General features: G+C 36.6%; 1 protein-coding gene across 1 annotated transcript in view; it reads left to right on the top strand.

Moving 5' to 3' along the window:
• The window catches only part of COL21A1 (collagen type XXI alpha 1 chain), a 117230-nt gene that overhangs the window by 76701 nt on the left and 24281 nt on the right, over positions 1 to 16248 (top strand). Inside the window, exons 19-21 of the mRNA XM_088137181.1 lie at positions 10476 to 10520; positions 10656 to 10709; positions 15798 to 15851. Of these exons, the coding sequence (XP_087993307.1) occupies positions 10476 to 10520; positions 10656 to 10709; positions 15798 to 15851 (153 nt within the window). The remainder of the gene's footprint in view (positions 1 to 10475; positions 10521 to 10655; positions 10710 to 15797; positions 15852 to 16248) is intronic.

Genomic DNA, 16248 nt, shown 5'->3' with positions numbered 1-16248 from the left:
TTTAAAATGGCCAGGACCACCCCCTTTCCTTAAAGAAGCACTAATCACCTCTCAAATCCAGCTATACCTGCCCCTCCAGGCCACATGAATAAGCCAGGTGGAGCATGGGTGAAATGTACAGGTGACAGACCTCTTACCATTGAAGTCCCTGTCTACATCCTTGGTCTCCATAAACTCAGAAGAATCCCAGATAGTCTTGCAAGCCATTCAAGGTTATTTTACCAGATCCTGCCTGAGTAGAATCCAGCTTGGAGTGAATCTCAGTGACTTTATCTGCAAAAAAACCTCACAGACAAGTACCAGCAACCAGCAGTAAGACCTGCATCTCCATCTGTCCCCAAAAGTGAGTGGTGAGAGCTATAAGACTCAGGCCTGCAGATGCTGTCGGGCTTAACCTGCCTAGAACTTCTATGTGGGAAACCTCATTATCTGAAGGCAGCTTTCCCAGTCTGTTGGTAGGTGTAGGAGTTGTCAAACCCCTTTGGCTGAGGCAAGATTGGGAAAAACTGGCTTACAGAATATTACTGGATTATTTAAAGTATTTCTGATTATGTTTTAGGAGTATACCTGTATTAAGCAACATACAGTGAAGAGGAAAAATTGGAAACAAAAACACCAGATTAACAAGTATACCAAATATATGGAAATGCTGTTTTTAGGTATGATTAAAGGCAGTCTTGAGGACACACTTTGTCTTCAAGAATTCAGTCAATAAGAAGAAAATTCTATGCTTACTGAAAAAAGACATAAATAACAATCTGACTGTAGGGACCTTCAACAGATAATTATTTTTTAAAAATAATGTTATTAGTTTTTAATAAACGTAGTAAAAACTAATACAAACTAAAAGAAAAAAGAACAATAAAAATTCAAAAAAGAAAAAAGAAAAAAGAGAAAAGAAAAAACGACAGCAATAAAGAAGTGGGTTCCAACCTTCATCATGCTGAACGTAAGCTAATATACTAACTTTTCACTTTCTTTTAAAGTTACAAATAAAAAAAACTCTTCTCCCCATAGCCTAACTTTTCATTATACACAATCCAGAAATCACCATCTTATCAGTCTTGGTTTAGCAAAAAGTCCATTAGGAATTACCAGATATATCAAACAAATAGTTTATCCCTGGTCAAATAGTCCAACTTTATATTCCTTTATTTTTGCTCTGTACAATCTTGACCTTTAAACCCTTCTTATGGCATTGCAGGATTAGATCTTTCATCACTCTTTGGTATTTAAAAAAGTCTTCAAAGCTTTCACCAACCTACTTTGTAAATCCCATAAAGAGGCCTTGTCCAAGATTTCTTATCGGAGCTGTTCCAGATCCAGATCCTTTTCTTGATTTGGCTTTTGTATTCCCATTTTGGTAATCTCAATTTTGCTGTCTTCCATGCCTTCAAACTCTATAATGTTTATGTCAGGTAAAAGTTTTTTTAAACATTTTCTCATTGTCCTCTAAAGTTTATCCATTGAATTCTCTATCCTTTCTGTGATATTAGTTATTAATATTTCAGTCCATGTAAAAAACTCTTTAAAATAAGAAAGAGATACAGCCAGCTTAGCCATTTTAACTTTTTTCTGCCTGGTCCTTTGGTTCCCTCTAGTGTCCATTTGCAACCTTCATCAAGCCTCAGTTCCTAATATAGATTTAGTTCCATTTCAGTCATTTCTCATGAGTATATTATTTAATTAAATACTTGTTTTTCAAATCTTACAGCAAAAATAACCAATATTCCAAATTTCTCTGGTCTCCCAATCTGTTTAAAACTTTCTTAAATCAAAATCTTTTTTTTCCTGCTTTTTGCCAGTTGTATATTATTTTAAATTTCTGAGACTATTTAAAACTGCTTAAATTTGAAGAAGAGGGTAAAACTCACCAAGCGTCAAATTAAACTTGCTGTTTTGAAGGTCTCTAATATCCATAAAGTGGTTAAATTGAACATTTCCAAAAGTGATTAGAAAGTGAGTTTGCCTGGCTTTGTGTCCTTATGAAAGGCTCTGCCACTGCTGAGAGCAGAGATGTCACCTCCCTCAGCTCCTGGGGCTCAAACCCATGGGAGACTGCTGTTTTACAGACTCCTCACAAGGAGCTGCCCTTCAGTTCATGGGTGAACTCCTGATCTCTCCTTCTCTGGAGAAAGTAGAAGGACTGGTCTACTCTCCGGTCTTTCGTTCTACACAGCAGTTGTCATCTCAACGAACAAGCCATGACTCACACTGGAAGCCTCAGCAGATAAATCTTGAAATATTTGATCAATTGTAAAGTTGGAAGAAGTTTCTACTGAGTTTCTAAAAAGTACAGGGGATTTATTTTGAAGACAGTGGGTTAGATTTTATTATAAAGATAATGTTCAGTAGTTAGGAAATCAGAATTTTCTTTAATATTGCGGCAACCATGAGCTCATAATCCCAATACTCAAAGCTTTTTTTTTTTTTAAAGGAAAATGTAGAGGAATCGTTTCATTGTTTTGCCACAACTCCAGTAAAATGGGATTATGGGAATTTAAAATTCTCACTGATTTTATTTAGAAAGGGTATTGGTTATTAGGAAACAGAGTTTTTAATGTCCTTCAAATTATCCCCTGTAGACAAGTAACTGGTTACTGAATTGGCTAGGGTGCTACTGTTTTTTCTAAATGAGCAGTTTTATAACTATAAGTCTAAGGTCCTTTCCAACCCTTACATTCTGTGATTCTGTGCTGTCCAACTCATCCCAAGGTCTTAGAAGATCTGGACTCAAGTCCAGTTAGCCAGTAGAACAGAAAAGAGATGTGAAAATTCTCTCTTTTTTCATCTAGTGGCCATCCAGAATTTTTGCAGCCCAAATCTGGTAGTACTACTATAACATTTGTCAAGGAAGTTGCTTTAAAAGATGTTTAAAGCTTTGAACTACTTGTATCTTGGGATATTTTACAAAGGCATTCATTCTTTTTTATAGTCTCATTTTTTCTCTCTCATATATTTGGTTCTCAGTAAGTGGATAGAGATGAGATTAAATAAATAAATAAATAGCTTGCATTACATAATTTGATTCCCTTTTGTAAAACATGTACTCTTTTGGATTCTTTTCAAGTATACTTTGCCTTCCAAAATGTTTTTAATGCATTCAATGCATTCCATTTGGATTGAGTTTTTACAGCAGGCAAATATTTTTTTTGATTTGACATTTTAAGAACTGATTTAAACATTTCTAGTTTCTTCGAACACATCTTGAAGAAGGACACGATTTAGATGTTCATAAGGAAAACAAGCTTATATTTAAATAACTCAGTAGTATGTGCAAATGAGGTGTCTGAGTTTCAGCCTGACCAATATAACTATGTAGTGCTTCCTATTTTCATTGTGAGATCAAATAATAATGATAATAATGATAATGATAATAATTGATTTCTGTCAGGAACTAAAGAATTTTGACCCAAACATCTCTGATCCTTTGAAGTACATATTTTTTACCATAGTCCCAAGTTCTTCAAAATTCTAACTTGCCAGTATTCTTGCTTCTAAACTCTGCCAGCTGAGCCCATGTTCCATATTTTCCTGGACTCTTCCATTTTTCTGCTCCATATCTCCATTGTTCCTTCTTGGAGGGACCATCAACATTATATCAGTTACTTTAGTCTCTGTGATTTTCGAATAGCTTTTCAATAGTCCCACCCTATGCTGCTTTGATTATCATTTTCACATATTCTAGAAAGCATATTTTGCAGAAAACCATTTTTCTAAAGCAGGAGAGAGAATTGGATGCAGATTAAAATTCTTCACTCATATGCCATGGGAGGATATACCCAGTTAATTCTGCAAAGGACTTCCCCAAAGTCTGTCTTTCCCAAAGCCAATGATTCATGAAATACTCCATACAACTTTTATTACACTCCCAGAGAGTGGCACTTTTCCCATTTGTATGGTGTCCAAACGTTCTATTTTCCTCAGTGATTTAACCATTGTATGAATAATCTGCTTTGAGTTAGTGTTTGATCAGAGACAGACATTCTTTATCATTTCAGTTAATGCAATGCTTGCAAAAATTAGATGTTATATAATTCAGATTAAATTGAATAAGCCAGCAGTTTTCATTATTTAGAAACATTATATTGGAACATTATATTTCATGTTTAATTTCCTGTGTGAATTTACTGTCCAATTGTTTGAATTTGTCTCCCATTCTTTCTTGACGCTGTATTTTGTTTTCCCTGACATACAGTTTTCTGTTTCTCCTGACATACCTAGCTCTCACTTCCAGATAATAAAGTCAGCAGAAGGACACTCCTTTGCAGCCACTTTTCACCTTTTCAACAAACATTCATTCCTTACAAGAAAATACATATTAATTACTCAATACCTTTCTGATAGCATTTGTTTATTTCTCTATCCATTTCCCCATATTTAGTAAATACGCTATTAAGTATACAAATTCATATCCTTGCTCTTGTTTTTCACCATTTTTAAAATTTATTTCATTAGATTTGGAGGCTGTGTGACTCCCAGACAACTCGGGGCAGCTTACATCCAAGGATAGGAAACAATCACATAGAAAAAAAGAACCATACACATCCAGAAAAAAAACAAGCCATAAAAAAACCCCACAACAAAATAACCATCAGGGATTTGACAATCACCTTGGTCTTTGACACACTGATTTTCAAAGTGATCCTCCTCATGGAGGATCTATAGAGGATCTAAAAATCACTCTACACTTTACTTGGGTTGTCAACCGATAACACAGCATCATCAGCAAACCGAAGTACACGAGCATTCATATTTGCAACCAACATATTTCTCATGTCACTACAAGCATTCCTTATTATTTATTTAGATTATTCATTTGTAATATTTTTAAACTCTCTCAATCATGAAATTCTGGGTGGTATATCTTAAAGCAGAAAGGCTGGACAATAAAAATCTAAGAAAACAAAGAAAACATAAAATTAGACAAACTAGTTAAAATTAATCGGCTAGGGCTCAATTCATGATGCATGTCTTTACTGCTTTGTGAAATGCAAGCAGGGAGGACACATGATGTACCTCCAAAAGAAGCACATTCCAGAGTATAGGAGCCACTACAAAGAAGGCCTTGCACCTAGCCCAGACCATTTGTATTCCCAGGAAGGCGGGACTTTTGTCTCCTCAAGATGCCCAAAATGGATGGATGATGCCTGATGTAACCTGGTGCTACACCATATAAGGCTTTTAGATGGTGAACAGCATTTTAAATGTAGCTTGGAAGCTTATTGGTAATCACTGAAGTTATCTTGCAGTGGTGGGATAATCCTACTAACAGTCTGGAACAACTGCAGATTCTGAATCATCTCCAAAGTTTCTCCATGGAAGGCATATCCTTGCCTTACTACCTACTTCCTTCCCTTGACCTACACATAAACACAGACAAATCCTTACAAACAGAAAACACACTGGTTCCATATACTAACAGAGACTTGGAAAATTTCCCATAAGCCTTTTGGCTGAATCAGACAACAGATTCCAAGCCCAATTCCCCTGTCCGTCACTCACTTTTTTTGCTGAGTCAGACAGATTCCTAACTTGCATTTGCAGAATTTCTACCCCTGGATCTGCTTCACACCCACCCTGGGCTCACCTTTGTAGAGCCTCTTGCGGTGCTTCAATCAACCAACCCCCAGAAACAATTCCCTGGCTGAATTAAAATTTCCCCAAGTGTATCTTCAAATGGATTCAGGATCGGAGAGGAAAAGGAAAGCATCAGAAAGTGCAAGCCTGCCAAGTGGCAGGAGTGCGCTGCAAGAGATTGACTGCCTCCCCTCACATCCTTCCAATCCAAATCATGGCACCAATTATTGTGGCCAAAGCCTGGCTCACCTAAAGCAACCAAACCACTTTGAAGATACAACATAAATGTATTAAGCATGCAAACAAAAACAGTGTACACCAGGCTGCTAGCAAAGCTTTGGCAATTTGCTGAGCAGCCCTGAGCAAAAGCAGAACCACAGTTATATACCCTTGGCCTACTACATTTCAAGGACAAGACAAAGGAAAAGGCAGACACAGTGGAAATTACAGCATGATGTTGGAATGTTATTGATAAACCCATCTGGGTGACGACCTTATAATTTAGCCCTTCCTACAAGGTCAAGATGCTAGCTATACTATCTCCTGATGTAATCAATGAATATAAAAAAATTGGGTTTACTGAATCACTGGTTCCTGACTGATTCTTCCCCTTGTCACCACTCGGTCAATTCATCTTGCTGTGAACGTTTTCTTATAGGGACACTTTAAGTTGTTCACATGTATGGGCGAGGGGCATCTCATAGGTTTGGTAGTGAATGCAGACCACATCTGTATGAAGGGTTTACTACACACTGAATGTATTCATCTGTTTCACATCACAAGATCAAACCATCTTCATTTAGATCTATTAAATCCTTCCTCTTTCTCTTAGTTTCATAGTCACATAACTTATGCACGTCTTTCTTTTTCTTTCTCTCTGATGGACCTATCAGTATTGATGGCCTATTGATTGATGGGCCTATAGGTATATGTATTGATAGTATAGGTATTGACCTCCACCAGCCATCATGGGTTTGATCACTTGAGGCTTTCGCACATGCAGCATTTGTTTTTCATACATTTTGGTCAGTGTGCCACAAGCTCACCCAAAGTGCAGTTTTACTCCAAGCATGTTCATGCTATTAAATCCAAGCTAGGATTTTTAGTCTAGAGTCTGCCTTGCAGGCCAATACTATTACTGATATCCCACCAAGTAGGAGGCACATGCTTTTTAGACCTTGATTTAGAGAGCTATCTGCTCTTTAAGAGAACTTGTATGAGGCCTTCTATAGAGCTGCTTTTCAAATGTGAGCTCTATTTTAAGTATATCAATTTGTAATCCTTGTGTGTTAGAAAGGCAGGGATGTTGACATCTGCATCTATTGTTTGAGACATTAATCAAATCCTGGAAGCAGAGATAATAGAACATAACATTTCTAATACTTCAGATTTGAAGATTCAGATAGCTTTTCTTCAAGTGTCACTGCAATGTTGAGCTAATGGTGGAACATTTCTTTCCACAAATCTAGTGTAGAACAGTAAGTATCATTTGGCAGCCTGATCTGCTTGACCAGATATTATGTTATCATGACTGCCAGATATTCATATAGCCAAGAATGATACATGTAGGTAGTAGCTTTTACAAACAAAGCAGGATAGTGGGTTACAAAATAGAACCTCTACCATTTATCTCAGTTGTAGTTGAAGGCATCTCAAAATAGCACACAAAAATTCATTAGTGGCCTGAAATGAACCGATCTATCTACTTTGCAAAAATGCTACTAAACCTGACTCTATTTTAATATCTTCCTTTTTAAAAATTATAATAGGCCAATCCAAGAGTATTTGTCTACTCTTTGAATGAGATTTACCACTAGAATAAGTGTCACCCTTTTGTTTCCCAACCACTCCACAAACATCTTGAATCTGCTTTAGAAAAGTGAAAAAATTTTGTTCAGAAGCAGAAGTCCACTTGGGTTACAATGGACATTGTTAATTCATTCATATGAAGAATTAATTAACTTTTGAAATTAAGCAACATTTTCATAACTATGCTGAAGTATTTTGTATTTGTTATTCTAAAACAAAAGGCTTTAAAAAAACTTGATAATTGTTTGCCAGTGTTTGATCAAATATCCAACCTTTGCTAGAATCACTTACTCCACATGGTTTTAGAGGAAGAAAGTACTACCTACTTTAGAATGACCTTTCTTCCTGGAACTCTGAGTGTCTCGCAGAGCCTTGCTCTGATTTAAAATTTTCAGCTGTAACCTTTGCCAGATGTTCTGCACTCTGGTCGTTCTCCTGCCAGCTTTCTGTGTATCAAGGAAGAAATGTTATGTAACAAGGAAATTTAATTTTGAAGGGAAAATAAATGGGTTTTCCTTTAATAACATCCATCCAGATGCTGAGTGATTCTTCCCTCTCTAATTTTGCTCATAAAAATGTAGATGTCAGCAACAGGGAACTATCATGTGGAGTTACCATGAGAAGAGTCAAAGTGGAGGCTACTTTTGAGCACAGATTTTTGGTGGAAATGCCTTATTTTTAAGCTGAAACTGAACATAGGATTGCTAATAATTCTGCAACTATCTTGAGGCAGGCTTAAAAAGGAACTATAATAAGAATTCTCTGTCCGCTTGAAGTCTAACAAAATATTATGACACAGCTCTACTTAAAAATACATATTTATTGAAAAATAATAAATAAATAAATAAATAAATAAATAAATAAATAAAATGGGCCTTGTCTACTTTTCCGCATATCTCCAACTATACATAAACATTTTTACTGTAAACTGCCCAGAGTCACTCTGTAGTGAGATGGGCGGTGACAAATTTGAAATATAAATAAGTAAAGAAATCAGTCATTATTTAAACCAAAAGATTACAGGAAAGAAACCACAGTTTTTTGTAAAACACAGAAACAATGAAAAAATGTAAAAGTGCCTTAATGAAAAACAATATTCAGAAGACTGCACATTTGAGACTGTGTATAGGTTTTCTTTGATGTAGTAGTGGGTAGCCAGAAAGTCTTTTAGATTAAGATGATTGCCAGATTGCTGTCTACGTAGGACTTTTGACTGATAAGAGTGATCGATTGATTATGTGCCATCAAGTCAGTGTCCTCTTACAGACCACATAAATAGACCTTCTTCAAGACTAGATAGGACTAGACTACCTAATTTTAACAGTGATCAATTTATGTTAGCTTTCTATTTATAAATTTATAAGTCAGTCCATATCAATATAGTCCAGATGTCTTGGGCTTCTACTTCTACCACCCCAGGCAAAGTGGTTGGAGAATCTTGCTCAAACAGTCTTGGGACCCAGATATATGAAAGAGTGCCTATCAGTCACATTCTTCCCTTCATCCAATTGCTATTAGAAATTTGGTTGCTTTAAATGCAGTGCAGGTCTTTCCAACAGTAGTCACATCGTGCCAATATTTAACAGTACAGCCTTTGAAATGTATGCGTGCAAGCAAAAGTCACACCAGCTGATAGTGATAGGAACAATCTTTGTTCCTAGTGTTTCACTTGCAAATGTAGAAACTAGTGGTGCCACTTTCATTATATCCAAGTATACTACAAAATTTAATTAAACTAAATTCTCTTTTGTCTTTAAAGAAATATTGCCTTCAGTATGGGTAAGAATTTAATGACTATGTATTAGGCCTATGGAGGCAAACTATGCTTGTAAACAATACTGTGCACACATTTATTTCCTCTGTTTCTCATAACCATAATGCGATCAGTGAGGTCTAATTTGTAGATTCCCTTGTAAAATTCAGCATGTGGCTATTATTGGCTCCTAGCAAGTAAGTCATATGACATGCTCACCCCTGGCAAGAACGGTTGGGTTTTCGTGCGGCTTCCAGTAGTAAATGAAACAGGCAGCTTCTGCTTGTGGTAGGCAAATAGTGTGATTAACTCATTTCTGCCAGTTAAACGAATGTGGGTGCCATAAGCCTTGGTGGTCATTAAATGAGTCATAACCAATGTGAATGTGGGACAGTTCTGTAGACTCAAGTCAAGCCAAGCCAAGCCAAGCCAAGCCAAGCCAAAGAGCACAACTGCATTTAGATAGTAAGGCTTTTCCAACAGAGACATCAAGTACTTTTCTGAGTGTTTTCTTGCCAATGCTTTTTGTGCTGTGGGAGGAAAGGGTCACAACCCAAACCTTGCTATAATGAGGATGGAAATTAGATTTTCTTTTTTTAAAAAAAGGCCTCATTGTTTTTTGTTTCCCAGAAAATATCTCAGTCCAAAAATAAAAGATAGTCCAGCTGTTTTTGAGATGAAACATTTTTTCTTAATATTCTACAATACCCCCCAAAGAAAACAGAAAAAAAGAAAGCAGAGAAAGTTTCATGCAAAGACATTCTGTAGAAACAAAGACTAGTTTCTTGTGGACACAAAGAACATTTTTACACTGAGAGAAAATAACTAAAATCAGTTCAAAAATACTTTTGAAGATACTATATGCAAAGTGATTGCATAGTTTTTCAATGAACTATAAACTTGGGATTGAAATAGTTATGTAAGTTTAATTCTTCATAAAAGTAATTATGTATGCGGGTAAAGATTCCGTTAAAGACATTTCAGATGCCTCCCTCTGTGCACTGTTGAGTCATGCTGAAGAACCAGTCAAGAATTCTAATGTTGACTCATCTTCTCTGCTGATTCACAGCTCAAAGATTATATACCATGCAAAGGGCGTGGGGTAGGAGAGGTCAGTGGTGATACTGCCAATATGCAGCTATTTCTAACCAATGTGCAGCTGGACACATGTTCATACATAAAGATGCACTTACAACTTCTATTTCAAGTCTCATATCACAATGGGAGATGAATGCATAATTGTTTCCATTCTCAAGGAGAATGAATAAACAGCCTTAAGTGACCAAGACAGTGGTGCTTCTATTTAATATGTTTTAATTTATTTTTTCCCAAGGGAATTCCTGGGATCCCTGGAGTTCAAGGAATAAAAGGAGAAAAGGTATTTATCAGGATGTAAACTTAACATATAGACATTTCCTTTTTTTTTTTTTTTTTGCTTTAAAATACTACTTCTGCCACCAGGTATTCTGTTATAAATTAAATATTGTTTTGTTTGTTCATTTATTTATTGTAGGGTGAAAATGGGCTGCCAGGACAAGAAGGAACAAAAGGATCACCAGGGTTGCCTGTATGTCTTTGTTGTTGCATGCTTTTTGAAGGGGGTATGGCAGAATGCCAGGGGAGATAGGGGTTGTGGGCCCAGGGAAAATTATGCTACCTAGGTCTATTTTATACTGTGACAACTGTAAAAGCCAGAAGTCAATATGACTGAATGAAATGAACTGGAAAATATCTCCACTCCTTTGACAATTGCTGAACTTGAAAAGACAAAAATGCTAGTTTAACAAAAGAGAAGAAAACCAGTGGGTTTACTAGAGCATTACTCCATTAAAACAAGCCCATATTAGAAATTTTAGTGCAGTGCTCCAGATGTGCTGCCCTGAATTATGCATACTGGATGCTGCATGGAAACTGAAGTGAAATGCTTTGTTAAAAGGGGGAAACTATTTGCTGCCTTCGGGATCCTTTCAAAAGTTGTGTGTGAGCTCTTAACAGGACGCATGGCACGCAGTTATTAGGGAGCTTGAAAACTATTGTTCTTTCCACCACATTGAAATGTTTTATTACTAGGAGGCGCCTGTGTTCTGACCTGTTAATAGCTTCCACAAAAGGATTCTCTTTCCAGAATGTATGGTACATTAATTTTGAACAGATGGTGGACGTCACCAATGTAATTTCAAATTGATGGGAATTCTTCATATACACATAGATCCATTTTTAAGAGGGACTGATTTCGGAGGAGGCTTCATTTTTCAGCTGTAGGTTTAATTTGCAAAAGTACTATAAAATAGTTGGGTAGTTCAGTCAATGAAGGAGAAAAAGTGGTATTACTAGTGCTAGAGATAGTGGCAGGTTTCATGCCATGATGAACAGGTGGAAATTGAAAGTGTACTGTGGGCTCACTTGATCCCTTTTCCCCTTGCAAAATATTTCATTATCCCTCTTCTTGATATTTATGGTGGCATAAGATTATATTTGCACTAGCCAGCTTTTCTATTTTGTGGTGACCACCATAAAGATTGATTGGTCATTTCGATTGCCATTTAAGCTTTTTCTCTGCCATTTCAGTAGCAATTTCCACTCATTCTCTGTTTGAACAGAGACTTCTTCCTACAGTCCCCATCTTTTTCTGCCCATTTGAATTTGTATTCCGGTCCATGTGATAAGTCTACCAACTAAGTGATTTTTGCCTTTTTTTAATATTTTCATTAAATCAATGCATATTTTAAAAACAAATCTGTAACTTCAGATTTCAATTTAATTATTGTCACCACTTTAATAATAACAGTCCCCCAGTTTATTGAAGCACAATGCATAAATTTGCTGTATGAATTTTACACTTCTGGAAAAGTTCTCACATCTGAATATGGGCGTGAACGGAACATCCGTATCAAGGCTCTGCCTGATGTTTGTTTGTTTATATTCTGTGTTCATCATTATCTGTGGAAAGGAAAGGTCCTTTCCTAAGGACCACGCCAGTGCATGTAAAATGTTATACCTCCATAAATATCTTAGGGAGGGGAGGGAGAATGTGAGCTAGTGATGTAGTCCTAAACTCTTATTCTTAAACAGGTCGCTATTATTAAATCAAATTTCCACTAAACAAGTCTGGCACCCTGATTTCTCTGTATGATTTTGAGCAAACCTGATGCTTTTGGATCAGAATGTGGAGTAGTGAAGGTGTCTTCCGCTGAAATAAATCAAGATGGATCTTACTAAGCTGGGTTGTGGTTTGGCATGTAAATTCATTAATAAAATGTAAAGCGGGGATAAGTACGTTTATGTAGCCTGCCAAGTGCTCTTCCTGTTAGCATCTACAGTATTGTCACTGTGTTGCAATTTGCATGTGGATGACAATTTTATAGACAGAAATCTGCTTTTGTGGTGTCCAGGACTGTTTTTAGTTATTACATACGTATTCCTAAAATCTTAAAATGGAGCAGGCAATCTTTTAGGCTAGGACACATTTGGGATTTTGAAAGCATGTGGTGGGCACATCCACAAAATGGTTGGTGTAGGAGAGTTGCTTTGCCACATGGTGGATACGGTTTCTGGATATGGTTTCTCCAAGATGGTTGCTGCATGTATAGAAAGAGCAGTTTCAGTTTGAATAATATATTTTCCAGGTCATTTATTATGAATATTTTTCAGTCTCTTCTTCCCCAGTGTGATCAGTTTACTTTCAAATGCATGGAATATTTAAATATTTAGAGTGGCTGAAGAGAAATCTGCCAGAATGTAGGGTGGGATTTATCTGCTGTTAGTTGCAGTAGTTGTTCCAGAAAAGAATGGATGAAAATCTTGTTGGCAATTCATATGTAATACATTAGGGAAATTTCATCAGAAATAAGATTTAAGGAATAATTATTCCCCTTATAGTTGCCAGCTTCAGTCATTTATTGATATATTTGCCAACAGTAACTCCAGTTTTGGAGAAGGAAGCGGCAATACCTTATTAAATTGTATTTTAAAAACTTATCTCATTCTTGTTGCATCATTTTTGGCTATTTTTGTAAAGCTCCTACATCATGAGTGGGACTCAGGGCCTTTCAGATGTTACTGAATTATATCTCCCAGCATCTCTTGTGTTTTGCTCTGCTGGCTGGGGTTGATGGGAGCTGTGATTTAGTAGCATTTGAAAGGGTACGGGCTCTTCATGTCAGTGCTTCATACTGTATAAGAAAATGTTATTTGCAAAGAATTTATAACCCAAAAAAAGACTTTCGTTAGGACTTTCCTAACTTAAGATATATTGGCCTTCTTGATCTTGTAGGGATCATGTGGAGATCCTTGTTTTAGTTTTATGGATTATGCAGGGTTGTTTCCCCCCCCCCCAGGCTTATTAATTATGGCTATAAATGAAACCAACCTTGGAAAAATCCATGTTCTGTCTGCTTAAATTTCTTCTCTCTCTTGTTGGGTTTGCCTCTGGTTTATGTCAAACTAAACACTACATGGTTAATTAGAAACTATATTATGGGGTATTTATACATTTAATATCAGGCTTTTTGTATGGACAAAAAAATTATCCTAGAGGGGCATGTTCCATAGGCATTGTGGCTAGGACAAAAAGGTTAAATTGCCCTGTGATTCCAGTGAAAACCTGAAATTACTTGAGCACCTTGTGCTTGCTGTTAAATTTAAAAATATAGTTCCTGATAAACTGTTTAGTATTACAGGTAGTCTTTGCTATCTGACTCCAATAGGGCCTGGAATTTAGGTCGCTAAGTGATTTGGTCATTAAGCGAATCGGAGCTGATTTTACTACCTTTTTTACAACTGTCATTAAGCAAATCACTGTGGTCATTAAGAAAATCACATGGCCATTAAGTGAATCCAGCTTCCCCAATGGACATTTTTTGCCAGACTTTGCTTAACCATGTGATTCGCTTAATGACCATGTGATTTACTTACTGACCATCGTAAAAAAGTTGCAAATTGCGATCACGTGACTGTGGGGGTTGTAAAGCACTTTTCACAAGGCTGTCATAACTCTGGACCAGTCGTTAAATGAACGGTTGTTAAGTGAGGATTACCTGTATGTCTAATTTGAACTTGAGCTGTACATAAAGCACCAACTGCATGTACACTTGATAAATTAAAAGCAGGATTTTCAAATAGAGGTTTGAAATAGGTTTGCAAACCTTGATTGACAGGAAGCCAGCTTGAATTCATTATACTTAATGCTAGGGCAGATGTAATGTAAACACTGATTCCATGAAAGGAAACAGAAAGAGAGCAAGGGAAGGAGGGAGTGTGTATCCGATATGCTACTTTATTATTTGTATATTTTATATCTGTGGGTGATAATTAAAATATTTATGTTTTAGCCTTCCTTAATTAATGGCTCAATGTACTGTACTTGGGAGGCACTAACAACTATGTAGCTTTAACTAGCACTAACAGTGGAGGAGAAAGAAAATTAATGGATGAGGCTGCCATGGGCGTGCTGCACAGTGTTCCAGTTGCCAGTCTCTTCCATCCTCTTGGACTGAATAGGAAACCTGCAGTTGCTGCCACTTTTCCTGTTTATTGCTGGTCTAAGAAGGAGTGGCATCCCTTTAAAAATGACTCAAAAGTATTAAGATGGTGAAAAATCTTCATCGTAGGAGACTGTTTTCATAAAAACTGACCAGGTGATTAAGGCAAAGTCAAAGACCTATATTTCCTTTGTGGAATTAATAATGCCTTAGTGGAGTTAATCGCAAGTTTCTATTGCAATTGCCAAAGTCCAAGATGCTCACCGTGGAGAAGTCTCAGCGTTTTTCCTGGTCCAGCATTTCACACAACATATTTTTGGATTGCTCTGCTCTTTTAATTTCCCAACTGATCCTGATCTTGCATCATTCTGATGCATTATAAGGAACTATAACAATATTCTTGCATGCTTTCAAAGACCACTTGCAACCTTTAACCCAGACACAGTTGTACATTTTACGCCTAGAGAGAGATTGGGAAATTTTCACAGTCAGATGTTGTTCCAAAATGTTTCTAATAGTACTTTCTGAATGTATTGCCTACACTGCTAAGCAGATTTGGTCCTTGGGGATCTAGTGGGATCTAGCACAGACACTGCTGTCTCAGATCCATAATGTTCCTGGTGGTTTAATTTGATTCAGTGTCAGGGTTTAAATCTAGTATTTATGGCAATGCTATTTACTCAACTGGTCCTTCATCCATCTCTTATTTCTCCTCTCCATTGTGACGTTAGCACTTTACTGAATAAATTGTATGTACGTATAAGGCAGAATTAATTCTGATGAACATGGACTAGTGAGTAGTAGAAATGCCTGATTTTTAAAGCAAGTATATTCTCTGTGAAAGAGCACTTCACATTTTGGGAAGGCTGTTAAGATTATCAGTCTCTAAATAATATACATATAAAACTTATATTTATTTGTATTTGGAAGGAATCCGTGATAATTGATTGTTGTGTTCAATTGAAAATAACAATACATGGCAAATGGAGGTGGAATACAGTAACATATTGCAATATATGCCCATTTTTAATTTGTATTATTCAAATATAAGAGACAAAAGGGTTAATGTTAGAAGAAATTGTAACATCTGTATTGGTTATCTTCCATCCTTCTCAGTTTTAAAATTAAATCTTGAGGAGTGGTTATGTATGTCTGTTTTTATTTCTATTTCTTAGGGTCTGCCTGGACCTGAGGGATCATCAGGTTTACCTGGAGGGCCTGGGCCTAAGGTACGTTCTTTGCCTTGACTGGTTTAAAAAAAAAAAAAAAACCAGCCTTGAGAAATGTTTACCCAAATTATAAGTAAACAAGGGAAAAATCAAATGTATAAAAATTCTTCTGAACTCTAACATGGTGAACTCAATATTTGGGTACACGGGAAGGTCAAGAAAATATGTGCAGGAGGTACAAGATCTTTTAAGATTGTTTCATTCTAACCGAAAGTTGAAACAAAAGTCCTTTCTTCAGATTGGAAGGGAGAGCAAGCGCTTGCACATCTGAGTAGATGAAGCCTACGTGCTTCTTGCAGAAGTCTTGGAACATAAAAGTCTGTGCATAGAGGCTTCTATGTCCATGTTCAGTGCGTGGGATCTCATAACTCCCAAGAGTCCCTGTAGTCTTTCAATG

Source organism: Python bivittatus, unplaced genomic scaffold (genome assembly GCF_059951505.1).
Source record: "Python bivittatus isolate LINGU-HERP-01145 unplaced genomic scaffold, Pbiv_v1 ctg000020_np1212, whole genome shotgun sequence".
Taxonomy (NCBI): Eukaryota; Metazoa; Chordata; class Lepidosauria; order Squamata; family Pythonidae; genus Python; species Python bivittatus.
Note: the sequence above shows the minus strand (reverse complement) of the source record. Positions and strands in the feature narration are given on the sequence as shown.